At 38.0% G+C, this 24,626-nt stretch overlaps 1 protein-coding gene across 11 annotated transcripts in view; it reads left to right on the top strand.

Moving 5' to 3' along the window:
* The window catches only part of trip12 (thyroid hormone receptor interactor 12), an 81,565-nt gene that overhangs the window by 21,713 nt on the left and 35,226 nt on the right, over positions 1 to 24,626 (top strand). For 4 of the 11 annotated variants that reach the window (XM_048169471.1, XM_048169470.1, XM_048169464.1 and 1 more), the window contains exons 2-5: positions 952 to 981; positions 18,012 to 18,158; positions 19,438 to 19,563; positions 19,678 to 20,579. In XM_048169471.1, the coding sequence (XP_048025428.1) occupies positions 18,061 to 18,158; positions 19,438 to 19,563; positions 19,678 to 20,579 (1,126 nt within the window). In that variant the 5' untranslated portion in view covers positions 952 to 981; positions 18,012 to 18,060. Of the gene's footprint in view, positions 1 to 951; positions 982 to 18,011; positions 18,159 to 19,437; positions 19,564 to 19,677; positions 20,580 to 23,210; positions 23,236 to 24,626 lie in introns of those variants that run through there. The other 7 variants (XM_048169468.1, XM_048169465.1, XM_048169469.1 and 4 more) reach the window with 3 other exon arrangements.

Genomic DNA, 24,626 nt, shown 5'->3' with positions numbered 1-24,626 from the left:
CGAAATTAGTCATTTTCTTGTGCGGTTCTGTAAATGTTTGTGTTTGGGGTTGTATATTTGACGTCTAGTAGTTTGAATGTCGTGGACGTTGCTTAGCTTTCTGAAATAGCTTTAATGGTGGTGTCGTTGTGAGAAGGAAGGCCTTTCGACTCGTTTGAACATAAATATTCCTTATATCTTCACGTTTAACAGTATTTTGACTGTTAACTGCCGTCATTAAAACCCTCGCGAGCTGACGACCTAGACAACGTTTTTATGCGTCACGATCGCCTTTCGGACGCTAATTTCGTCTTTATGTGTGTGTATTGTATATGCATATGTTAACTTGTAAAATATTAATGATATGGATATAAATACTCGATTTATAATGACGCAGACTTGAATGTAAACAACAACAAAAATCTCTATTCTCCTCACATGTATAGAAAAGCGGCATACTTAATCTGTGGGATGTTTGTGCAATGTCTAAATATTGAACATAATTATATTTTAAATGAGTGAGCTTGAAAAACACAATTACATGAATATTACAATTATATGAAACAAGTTTAGTTTATTAAGTTAAAATGTGTTATATCCCTGTCAGTGTAGCTGAACCTCATTTTATAATCACATCCAAAATCATATAGGGCTTATAAAGTGTGCTGTAAAGTATATTCATTCAGTATTTCTCATTATCCTTTACTTTTGATATTATAGTCGGTTTTAGTGTTTCTAAAATGTCTTGCATATCAAAGAATGACATTTGGCGTCAGTTTTGATTATATTATTGAACAAAATGGCTGCCATGTTAGTCTGCAGTTGTAATTTAACTCAACATCTCTTATTTTACGTTGTCATCATTTAATGGAATAACACATTTGACTAAAATCAACTCTTTTTTTTTTTTTTTTTTCACTCTTTCCCCCCTCCTTCCTTCCCCCATTATTGTCCACCTTCTTGTCGCCCTAGGCTGCTGGTTGGGGCATTTGCACACGGCTGGTAAGTTCGCATAGTGCTTGCCGTTACCTTCATGCTGACAAGATGAGTCCAGTGTGGGACAGGTGTGACGAAGATTGGGGTTAAACAGGCAGTTGGCAATCTTGGTTTGGGAGTTAAGTTTCTTGTCATCCAGAATATATGGCATGGGAAGGGGAAGCTGTTTTTTACATTATTCAGATTTTTTGTTTTTAGTGTTTTAGGTGTGTAGCATTTAGATTTTTTGTGTTGTGGATAAAATATAGTGGTTTCAGTATGAAGATAAACAAGCTTGCTGTGAGGAAAGGGTGGCTCTGCCTGATTGCGTTAATGGTCTTCCCACTGACTAAAGAAAGCAGCGTAGTCTACGTAATTACCATTTTTAATATATTGTAATTAAATTTTTTTTTTCTTTGGTAATTGACAAATGAGCACCCAGTTAAAGAAAACATGGCCAAATTGGTTATGGTCATATTTCCTTTACACAGTTCCTGGTTTTGTGTGAGGAAACTAAATGATTCATCAGAGCTTACTATTAAAAAAAAAAAAAAAATCATCTTTCAGTAGATTGTGATGACATGCTCCACCTCTGCAACAAATTTCCTTTTTGACTCTTTTCAAACCCTCTAATCAAATCAGAGACCATTATTCACAATCCAATCAATTCCTAATGGATAAATGAAAAGTCTATATGAAAAGTCAATGTACTACTACATTTTGGGCACTTTGAAAGACAGTACAGTATCTACGATACGGCAGGGTTGCTCTTGCTGCTTTATACGGTATCTTAGCAGGCTTCAGGACCAGTTTTGGTTTACTTGAGCTGATTTTGTGTCAGTTATAATGGGGGTAAAGTAACTAAAGTCATTTGTTTCTCTTCCCAGTGGTAGTGTCAAGCAAGCAAAATTGTAGGAACAGGCATTTATAAGACCACTCAGTATTTAGATATAATTAGTGTTTTTGAATAGCAACAGCTTGTTCAGACAGTTTTCCCTTCTTTTTAAATAATGAACAACTCTCTACAGACACATTGCATCTCGAGTCACCATTTGCTAGTAAATTTTCTATTTTACTCGCCAGACTTTTTACATGGAGTGCAAGAATAATGCAAATGAGAGAATTCAACATAAATAATATAATATATAAAATATAAATTTCAAACATTATTTAAGACAAGAAAATAGTCTAAATAAATAACATCAAACTACAAGCAATGGACACAATAGACAGATAGCAATAAACACAGAACAAAGATACAATTGAAATAAACAGTGCTTTCAACCTTCTTATGGACACACTGAAGCTTGAGTCACTATTGGCTAGTATTTTTTATTTTTATTTTATTGTACTCACCAGACTTTTTACGTGGAATGCAAGAACAATGCAAATTTTAAAAAAAATCTACATAATGGAAATACATAATAAATATAAAATGTCAAACACTATTAAAGACAAATATACAGTCTGTAATAAAATAAAAACAAATAAGAAGACGATTAGTAATGGCACAAATAAACACAGTAGAACAAAGATTTAAATTAAATAAACGGTGTTTAGTTTTTTTTTTTTTTTTTAGTTAGATCTAACAGTAGTTGGATACAGATTAGGTAGATTCATGACGATGCAGCACTGGCCCAATCGGGACATTGACAGTTCTGTCAACTCTTCAAATCGTACAATTTACTAGCCATTGGCTAATTAAAGACATTTTTCGTCACCTAGCATGAAATTTGGTCTCATATGCGAGTGATTTACTCGCATTGTATAGGGTTGGCTTTTCAGGTTTTTCAGATACATCTAACAGTAGTTAGATACAGATTAGGTACAAAAATTTAATAAAGTAATCAAATGTAAAATAACACTGCATAGTCTTCACTGTATAAATTAAATATAGATGAATATTGAACTTAGATGATTATTAAAGTTACAAAATCTATCTGAATGATTTTGTTGTTGCTGTCACTTCAAGACATAATGCACGGATCCAATATACTGTTACACATGAGTTGTCGTTCTCGACTGTTACTAGGATACTTGCCAAGAAGGGCATTTTGACATTTTGTATGATATTGTCTGTTCAAGTGCAAGAAAACGTGAAAGAGAACTCAATTCAGTATTTGCATGCTGAGAGACGTGGCTTTCTGTGTTGTGCTTTGAACTTATCACACTTCTTGCACTTGAATGTTTAAATTGGCAAGGGTTAAAAATGTGCAAATGATAAACTTTGTGACTGTTCCATCGACTCTTGGCCATCGTGCAGTCCTTACTGTCAAGCCCTGCATTTAGATCTAGTGCATCAATTCTCTTTACATGGCATGTTTAAAAAAAAAAAAAAAAAAAAAAAAAAAATCTCTAACATTGTGTGCATGTGAGAGAAAGCGACGGTATGTAAAGCTCAGCAGGCAATGAAATTATATCTGCGCTAAACTTATTTTTTGCCTCTAACTGGAAGAAATCTGACATTTTACTAGCCATTAGCTAATTAAAGATATTTTTTAGTCGCATAGGCTATGTGAGTGATTTACTCGCATTGTAGAGGGTTGATAAAGCTACCATTAGCTGTAATACAGGCAGATAGAATATAAAATGATACAGGAAGCCAAAAATGGGAATCGTGAACCACACAAGATGGATGTTGTAATGATTAACTTTTTTTGTTGATGATCGTTATGTCATTGTTTCCTGTGGGCTGTTACTCTGTTCTTCAATATGATTGTGTAATAGAATAAACGGTTAAGTCCTTGGGAAAGTTAAGTTTGTTACGTCTGTGTGTCTGGGCTTATTGGTTGTAAAATATTGCCTTTGAATGCACTGCAGTGATTACACGATACCTTCAGCAAGTCATTTGACAGTTTAAGGGTGGGATGCTATAGCACACTTTGGCAGTCATTTCTCTCTCCATTTCCAACACAACAGACAAGACAAGCAAGACAAGTGGGGAAAATTTTTATGTAGGTTATTATAAATGCCTACCTTTGCAGTGTGGACTAAGTTTGTAGAGCTACAAAACAAGAATGTGTGATTGGGATATTTTGTATGCATATGATTAAGAAATATTAATGTTTTAGGAATATATTTTCTTTTTCATGCCTAACTTGCACCTTGAAAATGGTTCAAAACAGAATTGGACTACCACTAAATTTTCTGTAAGAAATGTTTGTGCATACATATCTGTATGCATTTGTCCAAATGCATGTCTCACTCCTCACCACTTCTGGAAATGAAAAAAGAGGACCATTTAATTGCCTTAACTTCCACTCTCATGAACCCATCATCTTAAAACTCTTTTGTAGCCTCATAGTGTGCTTCCAGTGTTTTCTTAAGTCTCAGTTTACTAGTCATTTCTGTTTTCCAGAGGTGCATTTGACCAATGTCATTTGTTTTCAAGCCATGAATCAATTTGACCCCAGAGTTTGAGTGCCCTGTCCTGCAAGGATCCATGTTTAGTGGCAGGATCATCCATATATAAAATGACATTTGCCCTGAGAAAAATGTATCTAGGTTAAGAGCCCCATAATATCCCTACCCCCCATCCCACAACAACCCCCGACACTAGACAAAAGGCTTTTATTTTATACCACAAAAGTTCTTCAGTAGTCTCATATGAGCCTCTCATAAGTAGGGCTGGGCGATATGGCAAAAAAATTATTACGATAAAACTTTTCTCATCAGTCAATATTGATAATTATGATAAATGTCAAATCTTTATTAGTTTAAAGAACCTTTTTTTTTCTCTTTCTCGCCATGAATATAGCCGTGGTAGCTGGCATGGCGTTAAACTATAAACAAACAAATTTTTTTTTTTTCCTGAGTCAAAGGTGTAGAAACCAGTCAGTCAATTTTGGTTTAATCAGAACATGATAAACACTGTCTACACCGGATGCGAGCGGTTTGACGTGTCATAAGACGATAGAACCCATTATAATCAGTGACGTTATCTACACTGGATGTGGCGCAATGTGACACAACAAATTCCCGACAGTAAACGGATTCAAAACAAATTCCCTGTTCTATTTCTGACGTAGCCCAAGTGCTTTGCAACGATCGGTTTGTTGCATTCAGTGTAGACAGCTTTTAGCTGTTGTGGCGTGATACAGCGCGATAACCGTCACATCTGGTGTAGACACGGTGAAACACTTGCCAAACAGTTCACAAATTAATGTTACATGTTTTGTCTCTTTAAAAATGCACATTTGACAGTAGCTTGAGTTGAGTGACAGCAGTAGCTTGAGTTTGGATGCAGGTGTACATTTGTTCATTAACAAAATCAGTAACATCTGTAAAAAATTGTAACAACCTCATTTTTATAGGTTAAAATTTGGTCTTCCATACTATTTAGATCATGTTAACCACAAGTAAAACAATGCATTGCACCTCACTACCATGGCCTAAAGACAATTAGTATAATACAAATTCACAAATACTGCTATAGCCTAATAACAAAAATACTGTAGTTATATTCCATTACTACTTTAATACATCTAATGTTTACATTAATAATGTAATAAAATACGATATGAATATCCCTCATTTTTGCCACAATCCTATGGTTTCTGTACAGTAAATCATGGTTAATGTTGGCAACTTGTGCATTGAAAAGCCTTCTAGCTATGTTGTTGTGGCTCAATGTTTCTCCTGTTTTCCACATCAGCGTTGTTGAGAATGTCAGTTTCGTCTGGCTTTAAACTAGTTTAAATCACAAGGCATTTGATCTGTGGTTTGTATCTGTTACGAATTTGACTGCTTTTCACTGGATCTTACAGCGATGTGATCGAGAAAGCGAGTAAATGCATTTGCTCTAAGCGCATGCTGCAATGTGTTTTGAGCCAAGCTGATAAATGTTCCGTGTAGTGCACGGTTCAAACGAGCAGCTCTGTTTTGTTCCACTTTTGGCGCTTTTTCCTTTTAATGTCTCTCATACGCAACTGAAATGGCAGCTCTTATCAGTGCGATGGTCTGCAGCAGGCATGTGCAGCTTCATTTACATAAACATAAACATAGTGCATAAACGTTATATCGAACACCTTTTTATTTTTATAATTTTATCAAATTTATATTGCTATAATTATCGTTTTATCGCCCAGCCCTACTTATAAGATAGACCCTGATTTCACACAAGCTTATTCACATTTTGTTAAATTTTACTTTTGAAATAAATGAAACATTTTCAATTGAAACAGGATATTTAACAAGATTAAATCAATTCCTGCACCCACTCAACATTTTATCCATTAGGAGTTGATCATGATGTGCCAGACCTTAATCTGAGTTCTTTTTTAAAAACTCCCTAAATTAGCTCTTTGGCTATGGCTTAGGGCTGGGACAAATGCTCACAAAGAAGAGCGCTGAAGAGCACTGGTTTGTTCGGTTGAGTCTGAGAATCTACTTGCACCTCAGAATGCTTTTATGATGCAAGATACATCGATATATCTTTCCAGTCCTACTGTTGGTTGCCATTATCCAGTTGGCCACTCATCCACGCTTTTCCTCGGCATAGTACGGGACGGCTCGGTGCAGCTTGCTTTGGCACTGTTCCACTGCATGGTTACACCAAAAGCTCTCGGGATGTTTGTGGTAATGATATCTCAGTGCTATAACATCTAGTAGTTTTATCTAAAGTCAAACATGCTTCATTCAATCAAGCCCTTCCAGCTCCGTGCGCATTCTCTTTCTTCAGACGGGCACCAATTTCTCCAATAGCGGTGCATGTCCACTGGTGTGGAGTGTTTTTATTTCATTCCAATGAATTAAGCCCCCCCACACCTAATGTCATCGTCCATCGTGTTTCACTGTAGACATCGTCCCATGCCAATTTGGTAGACGTCGCCCAACCTTATATATACTTTTTTTTTTTTTTTAAAGCTTGTCTGAACTCTATGGGCTGAGTGGACAAATTAAAGGGTTAGTTCACCCAAAGTGAAAATTATGTCATTAATGACTCACCCTCAAGTCGTTCCAAACCCGTAAGACCTCTGTTCATCTTCGGAACACAGTTTAAGATGTTTTAGATTTAGTCCGAGAGCTTTCTGTCCCTCCATTGAAAATGTATGTACGGTAGACTGTCCATGTCCAGAAAGGTAATAAAATTATCATCAAAGTAGTCCATGTGACATCAGTGGGTTAGTTACAATTTTTTGAAGCATCGAAAAATACATTTTGGTCCAAAAATAACACAACCTACGACTTTATTCAGCATTATCTTCTCTTCCGGAATCCTTTCCATTGAATTGATTCCATTGAATCCTTTCATCTGTCGACGTTGGTAATGCACTTTTACATCGGCATGGTTGTTTTTGGCGATTAGGACATCCGCGACATTTTGAAGCATCGAAGAATACATTTTGGTCCAAAAATAACAAAAACTACGACTTTATTCAGTATTCTCTTCCGGGTCTGTTGTCAATCCGCGTTCACGACTCCGCTTCTTCTTTCCTGTTTTACGGCGGTTGGCATCCAGCTTATTGGTGCATTACCGCCCCCTTCTGCTCCGGAGTGTGGTTCACGACTCCAGTGACGCTGCTGATGTAAGATGCTGCTGACATGTTATCCGGTTTACAGTCTGAGGGAGGCGCACGCTGTATTCAAGCTGTTCTACATTGTTTGTATTTTGGTATTGCTGTAATTTTTAAAATGGTGCGTAAGTGTGCATGTCGCGGATGTCCTAATCGCCAAAAACAACCACGGTGATGTAAAAGTGCATTACCAACGCAGACAGATGAAAGGATTCAATGGAATCAATTCAATGGAATGGATTCCGGAAGAGAATACAAAGCAGAATAAAGTCGTAGGTTTTGCTATTTTTGGACCAAAATGTATTTTCGATGCTTCAAAAAATTCCAACTAACCCACTGATGTCACATGGACTGCATTGATGATGTTTTTATTACTTTTCTGGACATGGACAGTATACCGTACATACATTTTCAATGGAAGGACAGAAAGCTCTCGGACTAAATCTAAAATATCTTAAACTGTGTTCCGAAGATGAACGGAGGTCTTACGGGTTTGGAACGACATGAGGGTGAACTAACCCTTTAACCTGAAAAAGATTTCCATGTCAAAGAAGGTAGAGCACCAGAGCACACCCAACTAATATGTAATTGGTAATGACCATCAAAAATGTTTAAGGTGTGAATCTTTCCAGAAAGTTTATGCTGGCATGCTGTTTTCAACCACTTAAACTCCTTTGTTTTTGGCTAGATTTTGAAACAATGTCACACATGCCCATTCTTCGGTTTTGCTTTAAGTATATCAGCGCTTAATACCAGAAACATATATTATGGAAGTAAAGAAAAAACACCTAAATGAGAGGACGAAAGCGGTAAGATTGGACTGAAACTCAGTTTAGTAAACATTAAGTCCATAAAGATGCAATATAAAATCTTGATTTACTTAAATTTATGGTTCACAATAATTGGTCATAAAAAGTGGATTAACTAAGATGACTTGAGCACACAGACGGTATTCAAAGCTCCTGTCAGATTTTACATGAATAAGACAATTTCCCAATCTGTTAAATACAGGTTTTTAATGTCAAATGCTGGACACATGGAACAAGTGTTAAACTGTTTAGATTCCTGTGAACCTGATTTACTACCTGATTTACCACCTACTATCGTAGCTACTACTTTTTCCACTCCAGCTTGTTAATGGCTTAGCAAAACCTCTTTATTATAAATGTTATATTGTACTGTAGGAACTCTCAGTATATACCCCACTTTTTCTCCCAACAGTTAATATTATAGATGTAGGTGTGCTTCTGCTCAAAGTGATCATTTAATTCCATTTGTATGTCAATCACGAAAATATCCAGTTATGTATAGATGGCAAAAGAGTTTCATAGCAGCACTAGTCAAAATCAACACCACAGATATCTGCTCAAACCTCAGCAGGGTTTCTGGAGTATAAAACACCCGTCATTCACAAAATTATATACCCCATCACTTGAGTTTTTTTATTATTATTATTGTGTTAGCATTTTGGGAGAGTTTTGAATAACTGTTTCTTATTTTTTCTGAGAATAATGCTTTTTAGATCAGTGAACTGCTCTAGTTATGCATAATGAACAGTAATGTGTAAAATGTTTTAAACCGTGTCCTCAGATAAATGTTAAACACATTTCGCTTTGCGTGTAAAAACCATTATCTGCATTCTGGCAGTTTGTACGATATTCGCATGTCAGTTTGTGTTTTGACTTGAAAACCGAAGAAAAATATGTTGGTTTAATTGTCGGTTTTAATAATGAGTTTATTTTATTTATTTTTTTTTGATGGTGCTCATCATTTGGTAGATGTAAATAGACTCGTTTGAACAAATTCCACCATATTTAAATTTTTGGGGCTTCAAATTTAGGCTTTGAGTCAAATAACTTTTGATTAAAAGTAACCACATTACTCTGATGTGGAGTCTTTTTGTAATTTTATGGCTCATGGTTTTCATTTGCAAAACTTAGCCAGTATTATTTAGCCTTTGTGTGGTAAAATTGATTGGTTTTATATTCTGGCATGCTCTTAAGATGTTGCTATGATATTATTATTATTTTTTTTTTTTTTTTTAGATGGGTTGTCATTTGTTTAATAACAGTTTCTTTGAATGTAATGCTTAACAATTGACACTGCAGACTTTTTTTGTCAGCTGAACCCCTTTGACATTAAAATATTTACATTAAGTAAATATTTAAATAATTTAAATTGCCCCATTTAGGGCTGCACGATTAATCGCATGCTTTTGTCATGCGTGTCTCGTCAGTAAAGCCGGTTCTGTGATTAGTGGTAAATGTTCATCACCTGCTTTCAAATGGAGCGGCACTTAATATACAGAGCCGTAGTTCGCGGACAAGCTACGCAATATCGCGTTCATAATCGAAGGCGATTCATCTGCGATTATGAACGCGATATTGCGTAGCTTGTCCGCGAACTACGGCTCTGTATATTAAGTGCCGCTCCATTTCAAAGCAGGTGATGGACATTTACCGCTAATCACAGAACCGGCTTTACTGACGAGACACGCATGACAATCTCATGCGATTAATCGTGCAGCCCTAGCCCCATTATGCTTTTTCAAATATTACATTTCATGCAGGGTGTAATATAGCTATTTGTGAATGTAAAACATCTGTAAAGTTTTAAAGATCAAAGTGCATGACAAATAAATTTATTGTCTCCTAAAAGAATCGATTCTGAACTGCTGAAACAAATGTTCAGCAATTCCAGTCTCACTTCCTGTTACAAACCTACGTACAGTCCTTTTGCATAATGCCAGCTTACAATCTTATGATTAAACATTAAATCCTTTATTAAATCTTTTATTTTGGTGTAAAACTGCTGGGAGACATTTAAGTCAATGTTTATTTGACTACAGGGGCCCGTTCTTCGTACGTCGCTTACTCTGTTAGCTGGATTTGATTGATGCCAATTTGGTATAATCTTGGATTGTTCGGTTCTTCGATGCTCATCCTGGACTTGCTGCCATAGCAACAGGTCCGTAAGCTTAAACCTGCTTGGGAGCAGGCTTATTTCATGTAAACAGGATTAGATTGCATCTTTTTAAGTGGAGGTGATGCTCAAAGTTTGTCCCAGCCACTGATACTTTCCCACAAGAGTACCCTAATGAGAACCAGGGACAATAATAATGATTTAAAAAAAATTGCAAATAATATTATAACGTTGTGTAGTCTATCATAATATAGACACTGCCAGTTTTACTCATTGAGAGATTCATTCGTGAGGGAATAATTACCTAATAATTTTATTGGAGTCTCACACACATGATGTACTGATAGTCTATGCAGTGTGTGCGTTAATTTGAACCACGACAGCTATTATGGGAGTGGCTTGATGAAGTGCAGGAGATGCAGATAACTTGATCTTGACCAAATCTGCTTCAACGGTAAATTATTTGCCAATTACAACAATGATATAAAAACGTGTCTGTACAAATAATAGAAATCGTGAATATAGCCTAAATAATTGGGTAATCATGTTTAAAAAAAAAAAAAAAAAAAAAAAAAAAAAAAATTGCACATTTCATTTATCTATTATAAAATTTGTTGTTCTTCTGTCATTTTATTCGCTTGGCTGTTTCATTTTAAATGTCTAGAAATTCGTTAAGTTTTTCGTCAGGTGTCTATTTTAAATATATGATGTCATTACTTTGCCGTCTTGACTCCAGCCAATTACTGCATTGCTGATCGTGGTTTTGAGTATCGAAGTATCTGCCCTTTTCATGAAACACGAGAATGCGCAGTAATCTTAGACAACTTAATCCAGATATTTTAATCCAATCTGCAAATTTGTTTGAAGAACTAAATTAGCCAGAGTTCAGTTATCACGATTAGAAGATCTGGCATCTGTCAAATCATCTCGGATGTATTAAGCGTCATACGAAGAACGGACCCCAGGTCAATAAACATTGCTTGTTTTAAATCTGGTAAAGTGCTGAAAATGTCCATCCATAAAAAAATGTTGGAAATTAAGCAAATGTGCGAAATTCCCAAATGCACGTTAGTGACATGCAGTATGGAGTTCATGTGGAGCGTTTACTGTGTAATGCGAGTCACTGAAAACACTGGATCATGAACTGCACACATGTAAATGAACACAGTGCAGTGCTTTTCTCTTAACCCTATTTAATTTTATTTTTGAATGTTTTTATGATAGAATTATCAGCTTTTCATCAACCCACTAACCCAAGTTGGATTTAGAACAGCATAGTCATGAGACTCATGCTGCCTTATACTGTCTGTGACCCTAGAGGCAGTCTTTCAGTTTGTTCACAGGAATGTGACAGCAAGAGTGTTTACCCTTCACTTATTGACCATGGTGGTATTTATGAATAGTGACTCATATACTGTATAACAAATGACTGGGAGTATGTATAATGAGCTTCTATGAAACTATTAAATTGCCCCTATTATGCAATTTGAAAGGTTCCTAATTCTGTTTAGGAGGTGTCCTTCAACAGGTTTACATGCATCAAAGGTCAAGAAACACTGTAATTTTCTCATAATATACATTGCACATCACCACTTTTTTCCAGTGATTCTCAAACGACTAGTCAGACGAATCGGTCTCTCTAAATCCCACCCTTTCCGCGAGCCTGCTCTGCTGTTGTGATTGGTCTACCGCTTTACAGCCATGGAGGCTTCCTCAAGCTCAGCAATTGTATACACTGTAAAGACAGTAAGGATGGTGTCGATATTATCATATCAATCCGAGTCCGATGATGAAACATTGGAAGAACGAGTTGTTCCACCCGAAACTCCATCGCTAGGATGACTTGAGCAGGACATTTCTCAGTATGCGCTACTCAGTTTGACGTTCATCATGAGATGTTGCAACTCGATGTTTTTTGGGGGGCCGATACTGATATTAGGGAGTTGTTTTATAGTACATTCATATTATAGTACAGTACCAGTCAAAGATTTGGACACGCTTTCCCATTTGTGTGTCCAAACTTTTGACTGGTACTATGTAGAATACAGTATATACATAAACACATTTTTTGCAATGATCACTCAAATGTGGTGATCAAACACTTATGACGTTTAGGGCCCAATTTTATTTTTAGCAAATTCTGTGTTTTCTGTTTTAAGTTTTCTGGATTCCATTTTAATGGTTGAATTAAATTTTAATAATCAAAAAGCATGTCTAATTAATTGAATTCATAAAAAACATTTAAAATTTTCACACATTCTGTGTTGTGTATTTTATGGTAATCAAATGAACATGCAGAATTTATATATTTGGACTTATATTGAAAAGGGAATATGTATTTATGTATTTCACAAACTAGTTAGCAACTTACTAGGGCTGTGCCGATAAACGATATCATATCGAATAGCAGTAAAATATGTCGATAATGATAATAAGCTCTAGGCATTTTTACTCGATTTGGATTAATATAAGAGCCAATCATACAGCAGAAATATGCGACCAGTCAATCAGCGTGCAGCTTTAAACGTTCACATCAAAGAACAAAGTCAATTTCCTACGGCAATTTGCAAAGAAAACTCGACACAAGGCCGACAAAAAATGAGTGGAAGCAGCGATGAAAGTGAAACTAAACTCAAGTTATTATCCAAAAATGTCGACAAAAAAGGTAGCACGAATTCAGTTATATGGAAGTGGTTTGCTTATTTGAAAAGCGACCAGGCTCAGATTAAGTATATTCACGGCCGCCCTATTTGGAGACACATTTATGCTTTTATTATTTTTATCCTCTCATACTTTTGTATCCGCCCAAGATAATGAAACCATCCGTGAACGATTAACTAGGAAAATCTCCCCTCGCCCTACGTATTTCGTACCTGCTCGTTATGTGCGCGTCAGAACTGTTTACTCCCGCTGACATTCCCACATAAGCTGCAGATATTGTGGATATTTCACAAAAAGCGCTGCATGTTGCAATGTCACAAGGTGCCGCTGTCGCGCGTTCTACATGCTCGCACAACAGCACTTCAGGCTGCTTCAAAGTGATTCTCAATTAACGAAAAGCGCAGATTTATGCCAAGCGATTGCTAATGAACTCGAGTTGATGAATTATGACTGTCTACTTTATGGCCTTTATATAAAAGAATATAAAATTTTAGACGGTTGTAAGAATCTGAAGGATCAGCCTGCAGTTGTGTAGAGTCCCCGGTGTATTTCGGGCTTGTTTATAATTGAAAGTCACATGCTAAGTTAGTAAGTTGTCTTAATTTTTTTTTAAGGCCAAATGTGTAATCTGTTTTTGTTAATAAACTATACTTTAAAATGTAATTAATAAACCCTCAAATTTTTGTTTCTTCAGTCATAGTTGGAATACTCTTTTAAAGCTGGCAGCATTAACAATTTATCGAAATATATATCGTTATTGATCGATATGGGAAAATTATCGAGATTACAACTTACCATTAAAACAGCACTTGACTCTGAGTCATGAAGACTGATGTAACATTAAAGTTTGTAAAACAAATCTTGCTCCATCCTTTATCATTACCAAAGACTATAGAATAACACAAGACGTGTCACTCGTATTGTTTTGAATGGGAGAAAGTATAACGCGGAATATGGCGGAATAAGTCCCGCCTTCAAAATAAGAGCCAAACGCTGACTGGTAAAGTCATTGCGTCACTGCAGCGGCCGTTAGAAGCACCGGTTTCTATAGAAACAGTCAGACGCGCGCCTCCGAAATGAGGCACAAAAGACGCGCATTTAGGTCTGCACATGCGCATTAGCTTGATCCAGCCTAAAAAATAGTTTTTTTTTTTGTTTTTTTTGTCATGATTCGAGCGTTTGGAAAAGAAATTATGAGACAGTTGTTGTCAGAATTCATTGGTGATTTCAAATATGAAATGTAATCGTAAGCTTGGCAAACAGCTTTGGAGAATTTGATGTTTCCCCATTCAAAGAGATAGGAGCTGCATGGATGCCCGAGGGGCGTTTCAAAGATTGCCGCCGAGTGAAATGACTTGGCTTAAAGGGACTTTGATCATTACTCAGTAAGAACAACATACAATCTGCATTAATGGACACAATTTTAGGTAATAGTGGCCTAATAGTATTTCAGAAAGACAATAATAGTGTGTTAGCCAGTTAGCCGAAGACATGCACAATATAGCTAATGCTCAAAACTATGTATTTTGAACACAGTATAAAATACATCAATAATTAATCACACTTACAACCTGTGATTGTAAGTGTTCTGTTATGTAAATATATCAACTTGTGACGTGCGAAATATAAACGACTCGTTTAAGCAGTTCAGAGTCCACTCTTTCTTTTGAGAGACAATAACTTTATTTCTGATGCACTTTCAGCTTTACAACTTTGCACTGTTTACATTCACATACAGCTACATTACACACTGCATGAAAGGTAATTTTCAAAAAAGTCCATAATCGGGGCACTTTAAATACTCTAAATATTTCTTACATTCTTTGTGACATTCTCTGGAATCTGGTTTTAAGGATAAAGTTGGACAAATCATTGATAATTGTCACCTCAGGGACATAATTTTGATTAGAATACATGGCATACTGTCTACTCACACAAATGAAATATTTCAACACATCCAAAGCTCAAATTGGATCCAAAAATTGGGTCTGTCTTTTGTCTTAGAACTGAAGTTTGAGTTGAGTAGATCAAGCCACTTACGCCGTTTGTCATAGTCTTTCATTTAGATTATCTCTCATAATCATGCACCGCACTTAAATGATGGTGCTGTAGGACACCATCTCGCACACACACAGGATAAAGGTGTGGTGGGATTGTGTGTCTCTGCAGTGTCGTAGTGATTGATGGTTAGTGTTGTTCATTACCACTGAACTGAGGAGGACACCAAGGCCCCCTCCAGCTATTCTCTGTATATGCTCAGGATGCATCTTATCTCTCTGCATGTTATGATGCCAACCAACATGCTGTCCTCTTCAGAATTGCTTCAAGCTTGATGACATCATGCATTACTAAGGAAATGGATACCAAATGCAGATTTGATTGGTCAGTGTAGAAGTCATTCATCATTTTAGTTGTTTTCTTTAGAATTTGTCCTTTTCTCCTTCAGCGTCTCCATATAAAGCTTTTGTCCTATTGATTATCTCTCTCTCACCCCTCCTTCACTTCTCTTGGATCGTTTGTGCAGTGGTGGTGTGACGTATGTTAATATGCAGTGGTGCTGATACGTGTGTTAATATGCAGTGGTGCTGATACGTGTGTTAATATGAGATTTGAGTAAGGTTATTGATCTGTTGCGAGTGATGGAGCCATAGATGTGGCTGATGTGCTGTGGTACATATCTGTGATTTGAAAGACGGTATGGAGCTCCTATTGGCTTTGGATAAATGGAATGAGACTGGTTGTTTGGTCCTGGTTGTTTTGACCATATAGAGTAGAGATCAATTGATCTTTTGGTTGAAAGGCTCGCAAAATTGGTAGTATGACTTCCCGGGGCTATTATGTCTTCCATTCAGACTACCAAAATGTTTCACCACAATTATCTTAAATAGAGGGGAAAAAAATGATTTCCTTGATTTGAAAAAATGATCAGGTTTGATCCTGCAGTGAAGTTTAACCTATGCTACCGTTACTTGGCTTGCGTGTGTGTTTACTTCTCTTCTTCTGGCTGCATCCATCTTGCCTTCTCTGACGTTCGGGAATGACACTTAGTGCTGCCACCCCCTGTAAAGCGGTGTCGTTCTCACTTAATTTACTGTTGCTAAGTGATAGAGAGTGCATGCGCAGTGGAGAAAATTGCAAAAATCACTGACACTTGTGTGTGCGTGTGAAAAAATGTTAAGAGGTGCATGGATTTACGCTGGTATTTCAGTTCTACTCAACCAAAACAGACAGGTCAGGATGAAGATGATAGAAATATTCATAGAAATTTCAGTTAAGTTAGAACCAAATGCATATTTGTTCTGAGGATTGTAATTATTTTATTTTATATACTATTGTTATTTGTGTTTTAGAAATGTTTTTGTTTGTTTTGACTCCTATACAATTTTCTACATACAATTATTTTTGCTATTTGTGTTAGAATTAATTTCGGGCTACCAAAATCTGAAGAATGCAAAAGGCACCAAAAATTATCGAGGTCATGTCCATATATCGTGCGATAAGTCGATATATCGACTATCGCGACAGGCCTAGATATAGTTTTTCTGACTGGTGGATACTCAGAAAAAGTATGATGTTATATTGATTTGTCTTAAAGTTAGGCCCTGTTTACACCTGGTATTAAGATACTTTTTGGTTGATCAGATCACAAGTAGACAATTGAGATTCCTGTTTACGCCTGGTGTTTTAATCCATCTCTTTTGTCCACTTTCAACCTTTTCTATCCTGATTTCTCTGAGGAGATGGTCTACGGGCGGGTAAATGTATGGGCTTTGTCAGATCTTCTGATCTAATGGACGAATCACGCGATTTACATATGAATATGACTGGAAACGACAAAAACATAAATAGCAGCAACCTTCGATTGATAGCTGCAAGACCACGGCGAATGCTGTGAGTGTTTTAGGGTGTGTTCACACTTGTCATGTTTGGTTCGATTAAAATGAACCCTGGTGTGATTGCCCTGTTAGTGTGGTTCATTTGAACTCGTGTGAACGCTGCCATCCGAACCCTGGTGCGCACCAAACAAGCATACCCAGACCACTGAAAAGATGGGTCTTGGTCCGCTTCCAAACAAACTCTGGTGCGGTTCAAATGATATATGAAAGCAACACAGACCAAAGACATGTAAACAAACCAAAAACAGGAAGATGAGACCCTAAAAAGGACAGAATCTTCATGCATATCGTTTTTTCTTGTCATAGTCCTGAGTTTGCCCATCACAGGCATCAGATGCGCATCTCCATGCAGCAGATCATTTGTTTGATGGAAGGATTCCCACTGCTGTTTTGACACCTTTACACATTTTATAAGCTCTTTACAAGTTCCCAGCTGGCCAAAATGCCATCACATGTAAGCTACGCACACACAAGCGCATTTACCTCAGCACACAGCATTGTTTTAGATGTTCGGTAAGTTCCGTCTCAAAATAGGCAATATGTCATAAAATCTGACCAATCAGGTTGTGAACGTATCCCTGTGTCTTTAGGTTCAGTATCTTTTGGTTCGGTGATAAAATTGCCAATCTGAACGCTAATCGGACCACGACTAAATGTTTTTTTTTCTTTTTTCTTCTTTTTGGTCTGGACCAAACGAACCAACGTAGAAATCAGGAATGGGAAAGAACTTTGTCCTTGGAACATTTTTCATCTTCAAACTAAACTTGGGTCTTCACCCGACAAAGTTTAAATCCTGTCTGGCTAGCTCGCTTCCCATAATGAGTAGGAGAGTAGGCAGTCTTTTTTGGCTCTTCGAACACATTAGACACGAGTGTTTACACTGCGGATGCAATCCTGTTGAATTTTTTTTTTCGACTACCTCTGGAAGTGGTTGAAAGTGGTCAAGCTCAAAACGTTTTAGACATTAATACACCTGTATTAATGTTATATAATTTCATAAATTTGCATTTATAGCATATTTCAACTAACCTTCCTTTTTTCTCTCTTTTTATCTCTCTACCAGTGAATGGTAGTGTCTAGAAAGGGTATGTCCCTTCAGGAGAGAGGTGCCAATGTCCAACCGGCCTAATTCCAATCCAGGGGGGTCACTGCGCCGTTCACAGAGGAACACAGCCGCGGCCCAGCCAATAGACCACACACTTGCAGGAAGGTGAGTGTGCAGTGGACAATCTGTACATAAAACTGTCTGTAACAGCCTCAGGTTAGGTCTGTACGTGTACCTTCATCTACCTGTCTGTATCTAGAGCCGTGTTTCCTACAGAATTTGTGCAGCAGGTGCCATGTTAAGGTCTCACAACCTTTCTAATGCTAAATGGAAACCGTAACTAAAATCGTTCTCTTTATGTGATGCATCACTAGGTTTCAATATTAAATGTGTATTCAGTCCAAAGTGACAGCCATGTTAACCAGTGCAACATAAAACATAACTATGTGCATCTTTAATGGTTTCTTCATGGTTTTATTAATTTTTTTCCTTAGCATTATTTTTTTTTTCTAGTGTGATTGCTGCTAAGAAATATGTTTACAAAATAATCTCTGGTGTGTTTGTGTATCATTTAACTATACAATGTCATATAAACATCCAGCCAGTAATTGGACTAATTTAAGTCACACAAGCTTCACTACCATTCAAAAGTATGGGATCTCTTGTGTTCACCAAGGCTATATTTATTTGATTCAAAATACAGTAATGTATTATATAAATGTCTTAACTGTCACTTTTGATTAATTTTTGTCCTTGCTGAATAACTGCTAATTTCTTGACTTAATGACCCTAAACTTTTGAATGGTAGTGTAATATAACTCAAGACATAATTTGTTCATGAAGCAGACCACGATACCAGTAATAGAAATATATGTAGGTTATTTAGGGGTGCCCAGTCTGTCTCAGTCACATTTGATTCAGACTGCAAACTCGCATTAAAAAACAAACAAAACAAAAAAAACCTTGAATAAAATATCATTTCTTGCGCCACTGTGCTATAGATTCAGTAGAAGCAAGGCACCTTTGCTGAATAGCACTGCTGGAATAACTGACAGTGTGTGTCTCTTTTAGGCCTGATACACAGACACTTGTGGGGTTACTTTTTTTTTTAATATATATATATATATATATATATATATATATATATATATATATATATATATATATATATATATATATATATATATATATATATACATACATACATATATCCTTCAGCGGTTTAGCTGCCCAACTCAACAAGGGTGATGCTCTCAACTTATGAGAAATGTCTAGCTGGATACTTATGATTGCTTTTTGTGTTCGCCATTGGGCTGACGGGTGTGTAGGAAGTGCTGAGAGTAGGGCTGGAGGAATAGTCAGCTCATGAAATTCAATTTGAGGTGTTCCTCATCTACTGCCCATCCCACACTGCTCTTTGCTGTTTAATTCCCAACCTCTCCAGGTTGCAGCCAGAGCAAGTAAACCAAAAAGCAAATTCCCTACCTGAAAGTAGAAGATCTAATTCTAAGGCTTCCAAAGCCCCACCCAGCTCTGCCGTCGGCTCCGCCCGCGGCCACGCCTCTCGAAGGTATCCCTTTTTCCTCCTGTATTGCGTGTGGGTCTTTTGTGACGCAAGTTCACCATGTGCCCACTGCTTCTTCTTGGGTACTCAAGTCCTTCCCCTTTCTGTTTGTTTTTACAGGAACAGCCTCTCTTTATCTGTGGGTTCACACTCGATTCCAGATCCAGACTTAGAAGCAGCAGGAACTTCAGGACAGCAAGGGAGACGGGAGGGCAGCAGCACCCGCGCTCTCAAACGCAGCTCTGCAGCAGAGCCCAACATCACCTTTTCGCCTAGCCCGGCCAAGCGGCCCAAAGCTGTGTCCAGTCACCTTTTCGAAAGCTCAGCCAGTGGGCCATCGGCCCCCGCAACCTCACCTGAAGTTACAGAGCCGAGGAAAGCTCCGCCGTCTGTCAGCACCAAGTCCAAAAAGAGACGATTAGCAGCCGAGCCGGCTCCTGCCAGAGCCCTGAGCAAGAAGACCGCGTCCTACCCTGGCCCCAGTGGGGTCTCGAGCACCCCCTCTCAAAAGCGCAAGAAGGCCGACGTCTCTTCGTTGTCGTCCTCTTCTTCCTCCTCCCTCCCCAGCTCAAGCAGCGCGGCAGGCCCCCTGCCACCCCGCAGCGAGGCCAGCCGGGCAGCCAAACCCACCAAGCTGGCGTCCAAATCGGCCGCCTCAGCCAAAGCTGGGTGTAGCACCGTGACTGACTCCTCCTCTTCCTGTGCCTCTTCCTCATCATCCTCTTCCTCTTCCTCCTCGGCTGCCACAGGCGCCAACAGCTGTGCCCCTCAGGGCGCCCGGCTTAAGCAGGGCAAGGACCAGAGCAAAGCGCGGCGGTCGCGCTCTGCATCCTCCCCTTCCCCCCGTAGGAGCAGCCGGGATAAAGAGCAGAACAAGTCTGCCGGCTCCTCCAAGTTTGACTGGACGTCCCGCTTCAACTCCAAAGTCAACCTGCCAAAGGCCAGACTGTCCCTGCCAGGATCGGCCAAGGCTGAGACCTCCTCCAAGCCTGGGCCCTCCGGACTGCAGGCCAAACTAGCAAGTGAGTGCCCAAACTGCTATACAGAAAGTTATCATTTTCTTCTGTATTTTTAAAGCGATGTTCCAGGTTCAAAACAAGTTGACAAGCTCTTAATTCATGGTGTGGGATTCTCAAGTTCTGACAAAATAGGAGACTAAACAGTCTGAAGGTTGGTGTGTCTAGGCGATCTTATTGAGACTAGTGCTGTCACTATACCAAAACGTCACTAGTCTGTACCAATACCCAGTAACATTTATGGGACCAGTTTCGGTACCATAGAAAAATCCACTGGAACTATTTGAAAATAAAAATATTCATTAAATTCACTATTAAAGGCACAATATGAACGATTTTTGGATTAAAATATGCAAAAACCACTAGAACAATGTTATATATTGTTGACTTGTGTAATTGCATTCCAAAAATGTTTAGATCCTGAGAAATTGGCTATTTTAACCAGTGTAACGGTCTGCCAGTGACGCCACATCCGCTTTAGCCCCGATTTCTGCTTTTTCTTCCATAGAAACCATGGAAACCCCAAAGATGCTTTAGTATATTATACATTTTATTAGACAGGTGAGCAACTGTTTGGATACATTTATCAACAGATTGTTATATAGCTAAAGACGGTCTAATCTTTATTGTTTGAATCTCTCGTTTTCTTGATTTACTGCAAATAACATGTTTGTACCATGCCTCAGAGACAATACTATTTTGTCAAGTGACTAACATAGCAAAATCAGAAAGAGCATTATGTGTAAGAACAATAATACAGCCTTTTAGAGCATTAGCTCATGCATGAACAGTCCCATCAGATTGCTTTCCATCAGCTGTGGAGGTGAAGACGACAACTCCCATGATTCCATGCTCATTTATGCCGTCATTAAGCTACGCCACTGTTATTGTTTTGAATAAGCAACATCTAGCGGTAAATACCACTTTAAAACAGCATATTTTCAGTGAAATAAACATTGCTTTAAAATAGTTAAGTGAACCTTTTAGTTCTAAATTGAACAAAGGAACCCATTGCATAGAATCCATTGTGTTGTCAATAGCAATTTTGAATGACTACAATGCTCAACACTTTAAGAAACACATTGTATATAGAAACCTTTGCAGCTCTTCACTGAGCATGCATACTAATATGCACAGGAGTGTTTTAAAGCAACCGTGCCGAATTAAGTTGGTGCTCATTACTGTCAGTACTGCAGAAAAGCTTGTATTGTGATTCGTCAAGCCCCTATCATATGACCATTATGCTACTGGAACACAACAAAAAACAGACCAACCTTGACGACCGTGTAAATTATAACATGGAGATGGAACTGCAAGCTTTGCTGACTTTGTGCAGTTAAACTCTCCGTTTTTACCATACTGCAGCTGCCTACATGCACAAGAGGCAAGCTATTATTAGAGTAATCAGCAACTGTTTACACTTGTACGCGCATGCCCAGTGTGCATGTGACGTGTTTTCAGTCATGTAGTGTTGGACAGAGGTATTTTCTGAAACGCAGTGGAAACACCAGTAATGACATGGATTGTTTTCATTTTAAAATGCAGTTTTAAAACGAAAACACACTTGTGTGAACATAGCCTCGGTTTCAACAGGGGTGCACGTTAGAACACCAGCTGCAATGGTGTTGGAAGTGGACTTCAGTATTCAGACACCTGCTCCAAGTGAGGCAACTGACACACAAGCTTTTCCATGACAGATCTAATCTAGGTCTTCTGAAATGACGCTGTATCCATTGACAGACGTGGAGAGAGATGAGATTGATTCAACATAGAACATATGCAGGATAATGCACATTATGCCACTTACACTGCTTTTGATCCTGTTACGCACTCACACTGTGAGATCATTAGTCTTTCCCATAGACCCACCAACAAGCACACACAAACACATTGTATTAACTGTAATTTAGATTTAAAAAAAAAAACAAAAAAAAAAAAAAAAACTGAAGCTCTCAGGCAGTCACACCAAAGCATACTTGTTTTGAGCTTAAGTATGATTCTCAAGTACTTTTGTTTTATTCTGTTCTGAATCTGGGTCATATTTCAGCCCAAAATCAAAAGGAAAATGGAGAGATGAATTATTTATAAATTAACCCTATTTTCAGACCATCAAGGACCATTACTTTAATGAAAATTTAGCATTTTCCCATGAATTTTTTAAAAACACAATTCTTAAAAAACAAAATTTGCTCAATTTATCACAAAGTATATATTTGTTTCTTTAGATTTTGGGTTAAATATAACTTGAGTGTTCTTGACAGTTTTCATGAGATTCAACATCACAGGCATGGTAAATTGCAGGTATTTCTACTGTAATTTTCATCTGATCCTTGACCTAAGGGCTAATATCCTGAGCAACCCAGCTTCCACAAATCAGTTTCTTGAGTAATGGCGTGATCATTGTGATGGTGATAATTTCTTGCTCCAGTAATAGTGGATGGAGTTTTGGCTTTGGTCATGGCAGGGCGAGCTGGCTCAGGTTTCAGTCCAGTTCAGTGCCAGTGTCCTGGGCTAAAAATATCAGCCTCCTGCTGCCTTACAGTATTGTATGGACAAGAGTCGCGGCTGGATGTATGCTGAGGTAGGAAGGGCTTTTGGTATAGTAGTTACTTTGCTGTGCGGATGAGCCTAGCAGAGGTTTGGAGTATCAGAATGCCCAGAGGTGGGTCAGAACACAGGCATGCTTAGATTATTAGGCTTATGACTGTGCTATTGGTTGGATGTTTAGGATCACGTATTGGTTAGATGTTTGTCTTGTCCCTGATTTATCCACTAAGGGATGCTGTAAAGTGTTCTGTGAAGGCTTGTTGGAGGTGTTTATCTTGAGTAAGAGAGGTCATCCTCATGTGTAGACATAGGTCAGGCTGGGTTGATTATGGAAGGATATGAAGAGTCACGGGAGGGCATGCTGCCAAAGGGCAGGGGGCAGTACTTTGCCCAGAATAGACCCTCAGTGTTAGGGTTTGACCATCAGACTGGAGCGGTTCACCAGACTGAAGGCGTGAGTGATTCATCTGACTTTACAGGGAAAGCACTGTCAGAGGTCTTTTAAAGGTTCTGTCTTTCGTTTTCCCTTCAATTTCTTTCTATTTCCAGCAGGACTGAGTGCTATGACAGTACATATACTGTGTATCAGATGAGCATTTGAAATGTAGACTGCTTCGAACTATTTAGTTTTGATGTATTGTGCCACTTGTGTCTGGTGTAACTCTGGGTCATTTATGGTAGCTAAGCAACAATTAACATTTTTAATAGAGCATATTAATATAGAATTCAACAGATGTGCAGTTACTTGATCACAGGTTTGTCTCACACAGTAAAATTGCTTGATTTCAGACTTTTGATTTTGATTTATTTTAACTAAAAGTAAAACTGAAAAAATAAAGTTCTGTCAGACTAAATTTTGTGGTGTTCTCCAGATCTCACCAACAGGCCAAACAGGTTCATACCTTCATGTTGTTTGGTTCAGTGTTAATATTTTAACCACATAAGATGTTGTGCAACCAATAGATTCTGTCAAATAAAATATATTGCCATCAGTATGCTTCAGTGCGTAGGCAGCTGACGTGTTGCAACAATCTACAAAAAAATAGAGAGATCTTTAATAACGAAGCAAATATTTAACTACTACAATATTAATTTATTGCTCAAAATGACATCAGTTGTGGAAAAAAGTTGGTCTGAAACATGCATTTACACAAAATGACCACCCGTAACTTTCAGATGCAATATGTCAACTGTCACTGTCAACTGTCACAGAATTGAATGCATAGGATTGCGGGATATCATAGGCAGCAAAGGATGCATCTATGCTGCCTTCATAGATCGATCAGATGAAGGTATCTCAGTAGACAGGATGTAACACCATCATTGGTTTTGGATGTGCCTTGTTGCCTTCCTACCTCAATTTTTCTGCTTTTGGACGCAGACTTTGTATCGATAAAGAACTCTGGCACTCAACTCTTTATTGGCACTCCAACTTTTATTGAAAGCTTTTCTATTCGTTAGAGCAGGGGTAGGCAACATCGTTCCTGGAGAGCCGCTGTCATGCAG

This window comes from Megalobrama amblycephala, linkage group LG19, assembly GCF_018812025.1.
Source record: "Megalobrama amblycephala isolate DHTTF-2021 linkage group LG19, ASM1881202v1, whole genome shotgun sequence".
NCBI classification, from domain to species: domain Eukaryota; kingdom Metazoa; phylum Chordata; class Actinopteri; order Cypriniformes; family Xenocyprididae; genus Megalobrama; species Megalobrama amblycephala.
The sequence above is the reverse complement of the archived record's forward strand: the minus strand, read 5'-3'. Positions and strand labels throughout refer to the sequence as shown.